The sequence below is a fragment of the Parasteatoda tepidariorum genome, chromosome 8 (assembly GCF_982258835.1).
Source record: "Parasteatoda tepidariorum strain Cologne lab strain chromosome 8, Ptep-v5.0, whole genome shotgun sequence".
NCBI classification, from domain to species: Eukaryota; Metazoa; Arthropoda; class Arachnida; order Araneae; family Theridiidae; genus Parasteatoda; species Parasteatoda tepidariorum.
Genome location: NC_141762.1, coordinates 29,723,854 through 29,740,302, shown reverse-complemented (window position 1 = coordinate 29,740,302; position 16,449 = coordinate 29,723,854). Strand labels below are relative to the sequence as shown.

At 28.1% G+C, this 16,449-nt stretch overlaps 1 protein-coding gene across 1 annotated transcript in view; it reads right to left on the bottom strand.

The window, feature by feature from the left end:
- The window catches only part of LOC107441037 (nephrin), a 353,729-nt gene that overhangs the window by 124,592 nt on the left and 212,688 nt on the right, over positions 1–16,449 (bottom strand). The window contains exon 8 of the mRNA XM_043050259.3: positions 4,083–4,294. Coding sequence (XP_042906193.1) covers positions 4,083–4,294 — 212 coding nt within the window. The remainder of the gene's footprint in view (positions 1–4,082; positions 4,295–16,449) is intronic.

Here is a 16,449-nt window from a genome sequence, read left to right as displayed (position 1 = left end):
CAATTCAACGTGTGAAGCCTTTTTCTCATAATTAAGTACTAAATGACATTATTTAACTATGCCATATAAGCTTTTTAAACAATAAGTAGTTAATAAATCTTGAGAGTTTTGTTGTAATTTACAGTATGGAGCAATATAGGAAGCAATATATCGTAGTTTTAGTTTAAATATAAGAAAGAAGTTTTATTTCTCTCCAGAACATTAAAATAAAGAATTTGAAATTAATTAATATAAGATATTAATGACGCATTAGTTTTATATATGTACATTGAGTAAAAAATAAACAGCCACCCGGATCTTCAGGTTCTAAGACTCAATGTTAATAGTTCGAAGGAGTGACTTCAAATATTGTTAATAATTAGTGCAGACAATATATAATGTTACGAAATCAGACGCAAAAACGCACTTTTTCTGAATAAACATACCTGATTTTTGTCAGATTCCGATTTCTAGTCTTCAAAATAAAAATGGATCGCAATCTGAGAAATATAGACTAAATAGTTTGATCAGGAGATCAATCCGAAGTTTATATCCTTTAATGTTATATTTTTACCGTTTGCTTATTTCACCATGTCTCGAGGAATTCTTAAGTAAATTGAAAAAGAAAATTTCATACAATTATATAATTCGCTTATCCAAAAATAATTTCATGCAAAAAATATATTTTAATAAATACTTATTAATTTTTATTATTTAAATTAATACAGGTCGAAAATTTTTTAGTTGTGAAGTATACAATTTCTTACATTATTTTGAAGACATTCATTGAAAAATTTGATCAATTTCGGCCGAATAGTTTCTGAGAAATCGAATTTCTAAATACCGTTTACTTAAAATTCCATTTCTCAGGAACTATTTGACCGATTTCGATCAAATTTTGTATTTTGTCATGTATAATTACATTATTTAAAATGATGTAAAATTTGTATGCCTTACAATTCAAAATGTTTTCGATAATAGTAAATAAAATAATAATTATTCACTAAAATTTAAATTTTGCATAAAATTATCTTTGAACAAACGAATGCAAAAACTATGCGCAAATTTTTTTTAAGTCCCTTAAAAAATTCTCGAGATATATTAAAATACGCAAATGTAAAATTAACAGTAAGGGGCCGTACTTTGGACCGCTCTCTTGATCCAAACATTGGGACCATATTTCCCAGATTGAAGCTATTCCCTATTTTTAGGGGATCAGAAATCTGAATCCGTAGGAATAAAAGTGTTTATTCAGAAAAAGTACGTTTTTGTGTCGGATTCCATAACTTAAAATATCGTCTGCACTAATTTATTAGCACATTTGAGGTCACCCTCGAGAAAAATAACGATTTTGTCTTAGAACGTGAGGATTCGATCATTAGATCAAAAGTTATTCAGGACGGTCCGTTAATTTTTTTTTTGTGCACTGGACCTCCTAAATTTATTTATACAAGTATATTTTCTAACGCTGTTAAAAATTTAATGAACAGAATTACAAGTGAAGAATGCTTTTTGAAAATAAATGTAGCCTTGTTTATGTTAAAATACTTTTATTTTAAATCTTTCAAATTAAACAATCATAATTTAAGATATCAAAAAATTAGGCAAAATGTAAGGACAATTTAGATAAAACTTAAATTTTCAACTGTTTGAATTGATAATACTATTACATCTAAACTATAATTTTTGTAGATAATAAAAGACGAATGCCGTATGCATTTGTGAAAAAAAAATGCGGCAATTAGGAAGAATTATAAAAAAATTTCTTTTAAAAAATCTATTTTTAACAGCATCTTAATAATACCACGTTCTACAGCTAAAGATCAAGCTTATTAATATTAATTATGAAATAATTTTAAACTTGTAAACACAAAGAATGAATAAAAACCTAATTATCTTTATTGAAATAAACGTCTTCGCAATAAACAGATATTCATAAAGTAGTATTTCCTCAGGGAAAATGAAATATATATTTATTCTGAAAGAATTCATGATAGATTGTGTTTAAAATGTATTATTTTTCTTTTCTTTCGAATTTAATTAAGTGAACTGAGACATTTCTATAGGAAAGATTTCATTTTTGCCAATATCAGGCTTGCATAAATCAAGAAATAAATGCCTCTTCAAAAAATACTTTGTTTGAATTTGATAACAATTAATTAAATTCTGTATAAATAATAAAATTCATCATTAAACGCGTTAAAAATTTAAATTATAATAGATATCGAGAGTTAATTATGACTACCAGAACGCTACAAAGAAGTACTTAAGGCTCTTTTAACTTTTAATAAAATTCACTTAGAAAGACTTTTAGTTTTTTAATTAAAATTTGAAATGCATTAAACATGGAATTAAGACAGTTTAAAGTACATTACGCACCAAATTTAGTTCAGTAAGACGGAACTGTTTTTTTTTAATGTTTAATACCGGAATTGAAATTATCGTAGTGGAGTTGAAGTGTTAGCTTTGGTACGTGCTTTTTAGAAAATAAACGCAGCTTGATACGCGTGATCGAAAAATGAACAAAACGGTAACTGCACATTTTAAAAAATAAACAGAGCTTGATATGTGTGTTTGAAAAATGGAAAATGCTGCAGCTGCGCGTTTTATAAAATGGACGCAGCTTAGTACGTGCGTATTAAAAAATAATGGCATCTTGACACGTGTGTTCGAAAAATGAACAAAGATGTAACTGCACGTTTTAAAAAATAAACACAGCTTGTTATGTGTGTTTGAAAAATGGAAAATGCTGCAGCTGCGCGTTTAATTAAATGGACACAGCTTAGCGTATTTAAAAATAATCGCAGCTTGATACGCGTGTTTTAAAAATAGATGAATCCGCTTAGAAACGCTTTAGAAAATAGACGCAGCTTGGTATCTGTGTTTGAAAAATGGAAAAAAAAGCTGTAACTGTGAGTTTCTGAACATGTACTTAGCTTGATATGCAAGTTTGTAAAATAGATTTAGTTAAAAAATGTGAGTTTGAAAAATTAACTCAGCTTTAAATAAAAAAATGGACATAGCTTAAAATGCGTGCGTAGGCATCTGATTCCACGTTTGAAAATACTGTAATGAGTGTTGGGGATAAAGTGTGTATAAAATCAAGCTTTTTTTTAAATAAAAAAGAAACTCTTATTTACCAAATAATTAAAGTTTTCATACTGAAAATTGTGATGCATTTAATACACATTGGACTCATGTAGATAAAATATGACGTATATCTATTTTGTTTGATTCTTTTCTTACAGTGGAAACTTTTCTTACATTCAAAAGAACATGTTTTGATATACCTACTTTACCCAAGTGTGGAGTGAATGGGTTATAGTTCATAAATTAGTATATATTTCACTAAAAAAGTGTTTGTAAATATTTTTTAAGAATCAAAAATGCTCTTTAATAAATGTATCGTGATTGTATTTAAAACAAATGGTAAAAAATAATATTTTACACATTATTAAATTCATATTATTATAATCATGGTATTCCTATTATTAAAATGTTAATGTTGAAAAAATATCCCTATCATACAATACTTAGCTAAGATCATCCATATACCCACCTACTCAACCTCAGAAAACAACTCATAATAAATAGAATTTTGAAATTTATTCATAAATTTCTGTGTAGATATGTTCTTTAGATTTCTACCAGTCTGAACTAAAATGAATGGTCTTTTTACAATTTTCAATGATACTAAGCGAAAGTTTATTAACAGCTTAAATTAACATTCTTTATAAGTTTATCATAAGCAGATAGTTCGTAAACATTAATTTTTTTTATCAACTTCTAAAACTGAAATAAAAATTCTTGCCTCATTCCCAATAAATGTCTCTGAAATATTAAGTATATTATTTCTACTTAAAAGGAAAATAGACAACAAGTACAAGAAACATCTAACAAATAACAAGTACCCACTTTACCCTACTTGACCCTATTGTTGTTCAAAACAATTAAGAATTGAATAATGATGATTGGTAGTATTAAAAAAAGATTAAACAGTCCCTCAATATGACAAAATGTAGCAGTTACAAAAGTTTCATTGAGACAAAAAAATATATATGTTGCGAAAAATTATAGTATAAATGTATTTGAAATGGATTTACCTGCCTGGTGAGTGTAACTGTAATGTTTGACGTAGTAAGCCATCCCCGTTTTGAGACTTCAACTTCAGATGTTGTCGCGGAAGGATACTGTCCATCTACTAGCCATACAAGTTTCGATGCAGGATTGCTCGGACCAGCCGAACATGACATCGTGATGACATTTCCCACTGTGCCTTCTGTTGGCCCCACTATCGTTATTTTTGTTGGTGCAACTGTAAAGAACAAAAAAATTGTATTCAGAATAACAATATTAAAAATCTAGATGATTGAAAAAAAGGAAATAACGTTTATTAATCAGAAGCCAAGTGGGTAAAAAAAGTCTTAACGAGAAAGGTTATTTTTACGTCAATAGTTTATGAGGTTCTGTTTATATTACTTAATTGAAATTTTAATTTAGAAAATGTGTAACAAATGATTCATGCTATTTAATGAATATATTCTTGAATTTACATTTTGAAAGTAAATCACTAGTAAAGCATACATATGAGTTCATCAAATCATGCTAAACATTCTCATTATTTGTTACATAATTTTCCTTATTTGTTATGTTTAAATTGCCGCTTGACTAGTTTATTACTTTATTTGAAATCCATCAATAACAGTGCTTATACGCTGCTTTATTTATAACAAATCATAGAATAGCCAGGCGGTATGTAGTTAAATAAAAATAAAATCCGAAATCTAATTTAAAAATGAACGAATTTACTTTTAAATAATTTATTAATTCATCAAAAGTATTAGCCTTGGCTACCATTTTGTGATACATTCAATTACTTAAAATTGTCCCTCACCAGTTTGATTGTTGTTGCAGTTCATTTACGTCACACTAGAGCTGCACAATGGGCTATTGGCGACTGTCTAGGAAACATCCCTGAGGATAATCCGAAGACACGCCATCACAATTTTGATCCTCTGCAGAGTGGATTTTACCCCCGCTTCGGTAGCCCAACGACTTGCACGCAAAGCCGATCACTTTACGGTAGAACAGTTTAACTAGGACTAATACCGCACACCCTCGGTCCCTACGATGACTGATCCAAGTGGTCACCCACCCGCACACTGACCGCAGCGAGTGATGCTTAACTTCTGGGGACCGTGTCTTAACGATCAGTCCACTGCGGGACCTCACTTTGAGGCTGTACTGAATATTAATTACCTTGGCTCTTTTGTTAATCCAACAATGGACAATACTTTTGAAATCTAAAACGTTATTTAATTGGTGAGCAAAACATTCTTTTGACTTCTACTTTATTTAGAAACTATTTCCTTCCAAGAAAAACAAAGCTTCTTATCTATAAAGATCACTTTAAGCTGGTCTAAATGCATTGTTAAGAAACTTGACGTTTAATTAAGCATGAGAATTTTAAAATTGCAGTTACGGAAGAAAAATTCTCGGAAGCATTCTTGGTGGTGATAGAGAAAATGGCCTTTGGCGCAAAATCTACAGCTAGGAAATTTATCCACTCTTAAATAAACTCTCAAATGAACTCTTTAATGAACTCTCAAAAATTTATTCAATCATCGTCACTAATGTGGTAATGAAGTAAATAGAGCCGTGATGGCTCAGGAAATGTGAGTGCTTGCCTCCCAATAAGATGAAACTGGTTCGGACCCCAGCAATGCCTGTTTGCTATGATTTTTTCACCAGCTAACCACAGTGCTGTCGTAAAATATTCTCAATGATAAACAGATCATGGGTGGGTTGGAATCTCCTTTCAGCCATCCAGGCTAACAGTGGTAGGTATTAGCGATTTCCCTCTCCATGTAGCGCAAATATGGGTTAGATACAATAAAACGTTCTCCACGAAAGCTAGCTCGTCCTCCCAACTCTTGATCCAGGAATTCCCTGTTCTTCTGTGTTAGGTCCACAATTACAAGGCTACAGAGTTTACCCTTGATAGTATTAAACACAAAATTATGCAAAATTATGTCTGCTGTTCAAAGCCGGTTGCAACATAAAATACCAGTAAACACTTATATCTAATTCATACTAAATTTTTAAGCTTTCCCGTATAGTTCGTTCAATGTGCCTCCAAAAACAGGCACTTTATAAAAATGCTTGCCATATTTCAAAAACTTTCTCACTTTTAAAATTTTGCATGTGTTTTGCGAATGTTTTAAAGCACTAATCCAAAATACCCATAGTTTACTTTTTAAAATAATAATTCAAACGATTTGAGGCCCTAACTCGATATCTAAATGCATACAAAAAATTCAATATTAGTCTTTAACTCTTTTAAGACAATCATCCTACTCGCAACAATGCAAAATTAAAACAGTGGTTTTTAAACAAACTTGTACGCAAATATATGGTTTTAATAATATATCCATAAAAAAATCAACTTAATTCCTTATTATGAATATAATATGTATAGTTCATTCCATCATACCATTATTCTCCTCATCAGATAACAATCTTTTCACCGAGTGTGAATGAAAGAATAAATAAGTCTAATCAAATACGGCTAATTTCAACCACAGCGAGGAATTCTCTAATCAAAATCCTCATCGGTTGAATAATTTAAATTCGAATGAAAAGATAAACTATAAATTTCGAACAGAATCTATCGAAAATCAGAACCAAGTAGAATATTTGACATTTGCCTTGGAGAGTTTCTCATTAAATATTTGAGTTATTGTAAAAATATTTATCTCAATAAGGAAAATAAGTTTAAATTAGTCATTATTAGTGGCTGTATATATATATATATATATATATATATATATATATATATATATATATATATATATATATATATATATATATATATATATATATATATATAACAAAATAAATAAATGCAAGAAAACACTAAGAAAGTTAAGAAAACCAATAACTTTCATTGTTTTTCTTTTTTTTCTTTAATAAAATAAAAATATGTTACATTATTACAATGAAAGTAAATGAATTGAAAAATGTCACATCAATTTAAAAACTTAAAAATCGAATCAAAATAAAGAGAATAAAAAAAATAATTAAATGAACCAGCAGTTCATTATTTGTTAGATGACCTATTGATGACCTCTAAATTTGATTTCTACAGCGGAAGAAATAAATAAATATTTAGATCTAATTCTTTCTCCTATTGTAGAAATCTAATCAAGCTCATTAATTCACTTTTATGGTTTTATGGTGTATATATATATATATATATATATATATATATATATATATATATATATATATATATATATATATATATATATATATATATATATATATATATATATATATATATATATATATATATATATATATATATATATATATATATATATATATATATATATATATATACGCCCGACGTACGTACATAGCACTAAATAACCTGTAGATATAATAGCCGTATAATACTATCATCAGCGGCGCATAGATGGTTTTATTTCCTTTTTACTTCTATTCTTATAATAACGAAATATTTGAAATGTGTATCAAAAATATTGCAAAGCTTATAAAGCATGATGCGTACAACACACATTTTAAAGCCCTTTCATTTTTTCATAAAAGTCTATTAAAGAAGTTTACTTTCATTTCGGAGATCAGATATTCAGTATAATATTTACGAAGCTATTATACTGAATCGACTGAAATAGATGGAAACGGAATAAGATATAAAAAAAGATTAAGGAAGGGAGAAAAAAAAAAGGAGCAAGATGCTTTCGAAATCATTTAGTTGAAAACTTTTGGTTTTTTCTCAAAGAAAACTTGAAAGAGTGGAAAACACAAACTCTTATAGGAAATGTTCTTTAACCATTTTATGAGATTCTAAAAAGATTTTCGAATAAAATGAATATAAAAAAATAGCGCCTCCCATTTCCCCAGGAAAAAAACCGTACTTTAGAAAAACGCATTAAGTTATAAAACGTTCCGGTTTCGACGCAAGTTTTTTTTTCCACCAATGCTCAAGACTTAAAGTATAGAGCCTTAAATTTCTAGCCACATACACTACACTCATATTTTATCGCTATGTACTTCAAGTACATCATGATACGTTCTGATTTTCTTTTGAAACCATTTTCATCACTGAGGAAGAAGAATCTTTCGAACTTTTCATTTACTTGGCGGCAAAAAACTGACGCATGATGCAGAATTTCTTGGTTTTGGTGAAAGTTTTTATTTCTTCGGTGACTGAGTTTCTCGAAGAAGAAAAATGCATTACGAAGTTCCTCTTTTTACCATCTCTAATTTACTTCAAGTTTATTACAGAGAAAAATCGGATGTATGGCGATAAAGAGTACTTATTTAAAGTTTTTTTTCTATTTTTTTTCTAGAAAAAGCTTTAAAAAATACTTGCATTTATTTTTAGTTTCTCAATTTATTCCAATGTAGTTTTGCATTTTCTAATTTTGGTTTTAGTAGAAAAAAGTTTGCATTGAAATGCAAATTTAGTTTGCGGATTACTATAAAAAATTATACCGTATATAGAATAAAAATTTCGCTAAACATTACGCTAAACATCTTTTGTTTATTTCCACAATTTGAAAGAAAGAATATTAAATCAAAAGCACATTAGTAAATTTTTTCATGCAGACGATAATTTATGTTTTCTATGAATAAACAATCGCATTTTTTGAATTTTTCGGATTCTTGCACTGATGAATGATCAGTAGTTTTTACCGAAGCACTTTGGTAATGGTTTTGGTGAAAATAAAAATAAAATGTGGTTTTATAATATGGGATAAAATTTAATAAAAGTGGTAAAATTTGGTGATTTTATTTTAAAACTTAAGAACATAACATGAAAACCATTCGCTTGGTTCTCATTTTTTCGCCACTCAATTTTTACTAATCTTGTAATAGAAAGAATAATTTCATAAACCGGAACTTTTTGTTAACCATTACCGCATATACAGTATGTTTTAGCTTTTATCACCATTTATTTTTTACCGAAAATGTCAGTAGGATGCGGCACGGAAATTTTTACCAGAATTTTTTTTCCCATGTGATCTTAAAAAAGGGAGATGATTTAAAACTATAGGTTATGGCAGCACTAGTTTAGTTTTGACAGAAGTTTTAAAAATCCTTTTTTTTAATTCATTGGTTTTTCCGTCAGTCCTAGAACTAATCATCTGTCCTTGTCCAACATCTTTCAATCCGAAAAAAATCACAAATCAGTTAATTCATCTACTCAAAAATAATCTAAGCCTATTTTCCTTTCACAATATGTTAAATATTTTTAAGTTTAAAACATTCAATACACACATTTTTCACTTTTTTTAAAAAATAAAACTTAATTTAAATTTATTATAACCTTTATTTTTCGGTTTTATATATAAAACAGAACAGTAAAAGCCAATAAATTTTTGATAAGGTAAAGTATAACGGTAAATAACACGGATAGGAATAGATGAAGACATATGGCTGTTTCGATCATTTCATCAAGTTCCATGATCAGTTCCAAGACACTGGAAGAAAAGAAAGCAAAAACGTTTTCTTTGTTTTTTTTTTGTGTGTTGGCACTCAATGTGGTACTTGTTCGATACTTTTCGAAACATCAATCTGTCTTCAACTGTTCCTTATTTTCTACTTTTTACGGTATATCCCTGAACAAAATTAGTCCCAATAATGTCCGATTGCTTACTTAATATTATCAGTTTTGTTTGAACTTAATTCCAAAAACAGTACATAATTTATTTGCTAGAGATAATACACGGAAAAACAATTCTATAAATTAACCGTGCTTCATTCCTGGTTTAAAAAAACATAATTCTGTTTATAAGACCAAAATAAACGATATTTAAGACATTTTTTCGGTAATTGCTTGTTCATTTAGTAACAGTTAACGGGAAATTCTGATTTTCAAAATTATAGTTCTTATTATCACGCATTTAGTAAAAAATGCAAAACTAAAAAGTTAATTTAACCGAATAAATGATCGTTTTGTCATGATCTAAAGTACCATGATAAAATTACCAAATTTCAGGACATTTACCAAATTTTATCACTCATTATCAAACACATTTTATTGATGAATTTACCAAAATTATTAAAAAAGCGCTTTGGTAAAGGTTGCAGAGAATTTTCGTGCTCCCATAGAACCAGAAACAGGGTAAGTTTGACCATATTTTGGTAGCTTTGACCTTGTTTTTTCTCAGTGTAATATCGATTCTAAACTTAAATACAGGAATTATATGCTGCGAAAACTGCATACAAGTTAACAAATTCTAGTCATCTTTATCAAATATTGGATGCATGCATGTACTAAATAAAATTGAAAATCTGAAAGGTGAAGGATTCATGTATATAAACTTAAAATGTTTGAAGTTATCCAAATTGTAAACATTTAAATAAGCCACCAAGTTCGTATTAGGAAACGGACAAACGTGCTTTGTTATGTTAAAATGGTAAATTCTGAAAAATTTAGTAACTCGTACTATTCGTGGAAACATTTATTAAATATTCCATCAAAATAAATACCCTTATATCTTACAAAATCTTGTGCTTGAAATACTCATTGGTAGGACTTAGTTTTCCTAAATATATTTGTCCAGCAAAATATTTTATTTTGCTCTATGCTTTGCTCAGTTAGTTTCCGAACTGTAAACTAAACACAATCTCTCTACCAAATAGTGGAACTAGAACTAATTACAGATTGCTTTATTCTCAGTGAACTTTATAGAATAGTCCTTCGGAGCACCAAATTCCACTATATCATTTTTCCTTGCAATTCACTTTGCAAATCAAGAAGTACCGAAATCCAGAGCGAACTAATTAAATCTCAGGGGAGCATGTTAAACCAGAGAAAATTCAGCAAAAGCGACGAAGTTGCGATGTATAGAGCTACACCATCGCTCTCTTAGTTATGCAAATTGCCCCTGCGTGCACATATGGTGCCCCGTATGAGGAAGTGAGTTTGTGGCATTTCGGAAGTCAAACCATCTCCTTAAGGGCGTTGAGGTGGAAGGCGATTTTCTTACTTTCTTAACTGTGACTTCCTTACTTGCTAAAGGATTATGAAAAGTTTCCCCTTAAACTTGATACTCGAATCATTCATATAAAATCCTAACTGAAGGACTGGTTCCACATTTTGCCACGATTTTGTAATTGACTTTAGTGTCTTAGATATTGCGAAGTCAGTAAAATTAGAGATTAATTTGTAGATACTAAAACGTACGCTTTCTTATGTCAACATTATTTCTTAGACATGAAATCAAGTTCACAATTTATTCGACAGAACAGTGTTTTATTTTTTTTCTTCATTTAAATAGGCTTCGATATTTTTATAATACTTTTTATTTATATATGGATTTTATTATAACTATTTTATTTTGATTATAAAAAATATAGTTAAATATATTTTATTAAGTCATAAAAATCATTTTATTATCCAGTATATTTTATTGTATATTATCCTGGATATTTTATTTATATAAAGCTTTAAACTTTGTATTCGATATGAAAGCTTCAAACTTTATATACGTGCTGGACCATAATCGAAAATATTAATCCATCACATTTTGCTTCTGGTTTGCAGTTTCGAAAATGGGTGGGCTGTTCAACAATGGTTATAAAATAATAAAAAAAAACTCTGATTTTATCCCCTAGGAAATTATTAAAACTTACAATTTCTTTTTAAAATTAGCTTCCTTAAAAATTTAAATGATCTAGCTAGTCAGAAAGTGGTCGAAATTTTGATTGTGATCTGGTCGTTTCTGACACGAAAGTAATTTAATAAAAAAGTAGGAAAGTAAATTACTTTTGCGAAAAAAGTAGGACATCCCTTTTCCAATAAAACTCTCGATGCCGATCGTGGAGCACTGAATACTACTAGAAGTGGGCTAAAAAAATCGTAAATCATTTACAGTTTGTTTAACTCTCATTCATTAAACAAAAGTTCAAATATTTACCTTAACACTCCATTTCGTCGGACGTTAATTGCATTTTTTTATTGAAGCAACTCGTTTTCAATGTAAATTGAACTTTTTAAAAAATGTTATTTATCAACAATGTTTATTCACGGATCATTGAATATGTTTATAATCCATGAGGATATGAAATATGTTTAAAATGCGGAGCTCTTGCTTTATTTTACTACTTTTTTATAGATTTATGCAGCTCCGAAACATAAAACTTTTCTCAGCATTTTTTGTGATGTAAAATATAAAGGTAAAAAAAAAAGGTAGCGAATTTTTAAATCATGAAGGCGAATACTGGTTCTATAAACAAATAACATAATTTATTTTATGCTTTGAAGCATAGTCTGATAAAATAAATCTTTTTTTTTCGTTAAAAGAAAATGTTTTTAAAACTTCAAAATATTTTAAAATAACTAATTTGATTGAATACTTTAAACTGTTTATAGTATTAAGGATTTTACATTCTATTCTTCCAGGTATCATAAGTTTGTGTATATTATCAAACGCAAGAATAAAAAGTCCGCAGAAAAATTTGTCTAATTATAAATACATTTAATACTTGGATTTAAAAAGTCTCATTTAAACCTATTACGATTAATAATATATTTTAGTATAATTTTGTATTATAATTATATTGCTGTATAAAATTATAATTTGAGCAAAGCCTAAACACAATGCGAACATCCTAAATAACTTAATAGTCTGATTTTCATGTACCTAACCTTAAAATCTCTCTTTCTCTCTCTCTCTCTTTATATATATATATATATATATATATATATATATATATATATATATATATATATATATATATATATATATATATATATATATATATATATATATATATAATATGCGGTGTATCCACACCGATATTTTTTAGTAAATTAGTAGTGAGAACATCATGATTAACGAGTCCAGTTTCGGCATAATATTTTATTTTACTAAACGATGGTGAATTAGCAGTTTAACCCCTCTCCAAAGCGGGAGAGGGGGAACACATATCCCGTCTAAGCTGACGGATTTTATTTAAGCATGATAAACAACAAAAAGCCACGCAAAAACTAGTGCTCTGCGTTTTATAGGATGATTACAAGTTGTAAAGTGGTCAGTCATTATTGCTTTTTTCTGTATTCCTACGCCTCAATTTATTTATTACTCAAAGCAAATCGTTTAATCTTTCCTTATATGGAAGTGAAAGATCTTAAAATAACTTCTCTTTTGAAGTATTAATCTAATTATTATTCATTGGCATGTTTTTAGCCTTGAAGTCCCAAAATAGAATTTCTACCCTTATCCTTTACTAAAGATATTTTATGAAAAGGAATGAAGTTTTAATGCTTTTATTAATACAAAAGTATTTAATTTTTGTTACATATATATATATATATATATATATATATATATATATATATATATATATATATATATATATATATATATATATATATATATATATATATATATATATATATATATATATATATATATATATATATATATATATATATATATATATATATATATATATATATATATATATATATATATATATATGTATATGTATGTATGTATATAAGCATGCTTAGGATGGATTTGAGATCCTTACAATAGGTGCGATCTGAGAAATGTGGTCCCAATAGTTAATAATAAAACAGCCTTAAGTTAGAACTCCTTATAATTTTACTTTTTACGTATTTCAATATATCCCAAAAACTTTATAAGGGAATTAAAATTTTGCACACAATTACAAAATTCATTTATTCAAAGAAAATTCTTTGAAAAAATAATTTTTAAATCTTGATCACCTGACACCATGGAACTTAAAAATAGTTAAGTATGCCACTTGGTATTCCAAAAGCAGTTTTGAAAGAACTATACGTAGAATTCTCACTGAACATGAGGTCAAGGTTGCAGCTAATTGTATTGATGTTATTGTAATTTTTCCAATAGTTCATTGAAAGTTCATAGAATAATTCATTGAACAGCTCATAGCTATCCCTTACACAAAAATAAGGTGTTTTTGAGGCCGTTTTGAGGTTGACAGATGTAAAAACCGTTTCATTTTCCACCTGAGGCAGAAAATGAAGTTATATTTTGCACCAAAGAAAACCCTCATTAATAAACCTCAATTTCATTTACACCTTACAAAATCAACTTCATCTATAACTCAGAAATAATTTTAGTTTAGATCGGGTGAAATTATGCTCAACTCAAATATACGTATTTGATTGAATTGTAGGAAAAATAATCACCTCCTTAAGCCGGTTGCTCGAAAGTAGATTCCCATCAACCTCAAAACAACCTCAAGTGTTAATAAAGCAACTTCATACACATTGTTTTCACACAGTAGGAGGTTAATCTTTTAATGTTGTTTTTGAAATAAACTTCAAATAAATTGCTAATTACTTGCTAATTTCCTTCCTGAAATGCTAGGATCTATAAATCTTGAAGCAGGAAATCCCAAACTAATTAACGTTATATGATCGATGTTTTAATTCCATTTAAGCATATATAGCTCATATGGAAGAAGTACAAACATTGATTCATGTTACATCAATTTAGTTTCAAAACATAAAGCATTTTAACATATTTTGCATCATGAAAATATGCAACAAAGTGGGTTTTTACCATTGAATAAAGCTCTTTTCTTGGTTTACAAATTGGTCGGTTTCTCCTTTTATATCATTTTAACCAATGCCGTAGGTAACTGAAAAGTTTATTGAATTGGATTGCAAACTGAAGCGAAGCAAACCTACGTAAAGGCAAAAGTATAGCAGAATTTTAATTTCAAAACATGAAGTATTGTAACATATTTTGCATCATAAAAATATGCAATAAAGTGAGTTTTTGCCACTGAATCAAATGCCTTATCTTGTTTTACAAATTCTTTAATTTCTCTTTCCATATCGTTTTAACCAACGCAGTTGGAAGCTGAAATGTTTATTGAATTGGTTAGTGAACTGAAACAAAGCAAACTCACGTTAAGGCATCGCGTATCACCATATTTTAAATTCAAAACTTGAAGCATTGTAACATATTTTGCACCATAAAAATATATAACAGCGTGGGTTTTAACAACTGAATAAAATTCCCTGTCTAGATTTACAAATTGGTTAATTTCTCCTTTTATATCGTTTTAACCAATGCAGTTGGTAACTGAAAAGTTTATTGAATTGGTTCGTAAACTGAAACGAAGCAAACTCACGTAGAGGCAAAAGTATCGCCAAAAAGATTTTTATTCTTTTAGAACCTAAGTCAGATAGATAGATTTCATGGAGAAGAACACTTCATAAATATTAATGTATGCTAACACAGAGGAAGTTGCACCGAAAGGGCATTGAAGAATGTTTGATGAACTAATTGAACGCTAGCATAATTTAAACAGAAACAGAGTACAAGTGAAGAATGTTATATTTTGCATAAAATGAGAAAAGAAATACAGCTAACTGTAGAAAAATTATTCTATTACATTTTGTTGAGCGTAGCAGGAATCTTTCATTTTATTTTCGACTTTTGTGTTTAAGTACTTCAGATGTTTGAAGCGTAAAAAAAAAACATTAAAAATAGCTCTTTAGTTAAGGTAATAGTTAATTACACAAAGCAAGATTTCAAACGACTTTCGAGTTTGTAATTAAACGCTTTAGTAGTTAATTCTAATTTATGTCGCATTGTGTTAGTTTTAATTTATGTACACATTGATAGAGATTTTATCTTTTATTTATATTTAACAGTTGTTTATTATTCAAGTATTATTCAAATTGTACTTTCAGTCGTATCTAGCTATTTCAGAAAATTAACATTTTAATTGTTATATCAGTCTCTTTTAATCAAACAGATATAATTATTTTATTTTATTAGAATATGAAAACTAAATGTGGCATCACATTTTGTTGAGAGCAGTATTCGCTATGTCAATTTTACATAAGTATTTCTTTCAAAGTATAATTATACATTTTGTTGTAAGAGTAAGTTGTTAGATTATCAAATAAAGAACTTGTATTTAAAAATAAATTCAGTATAATTTCATGGAAGACTAAATGCAATTCGATAAAATGCGTGCAGGAAGACAGAAAGAAAAGAATTTTGATTATTTAATTGAATTGAAATAAAATGGATTTTATTATCAATACCTGGTAGTCATGATTAACTAGAATGATTTTCGAGAACTTATCGCATATAAATTAAATAGTAATTAATCCTTAATAATAATAAAGTTTAGTCTTTGTTAATATACCTTACGTTAGTAATTGATGACAACTATAATGTTTTTTATTGATATTTATTTATCATTATTGACCCACTTTAGACAAAGCATAGAAATTTGTATATGTTATTCTTTTCATTGAAATATGCTTAAATTACATGCACAAAAATTTTTCATGCATGAAAAATAATGCTTGAAATGAAATAGTGCATCCATAGTAATAAAATGTGCAATGTAATGAGACAATGTAATGAGACATAATTGTAATGATCCAAAACTGGTAATGGAGAATAAAATGGATAT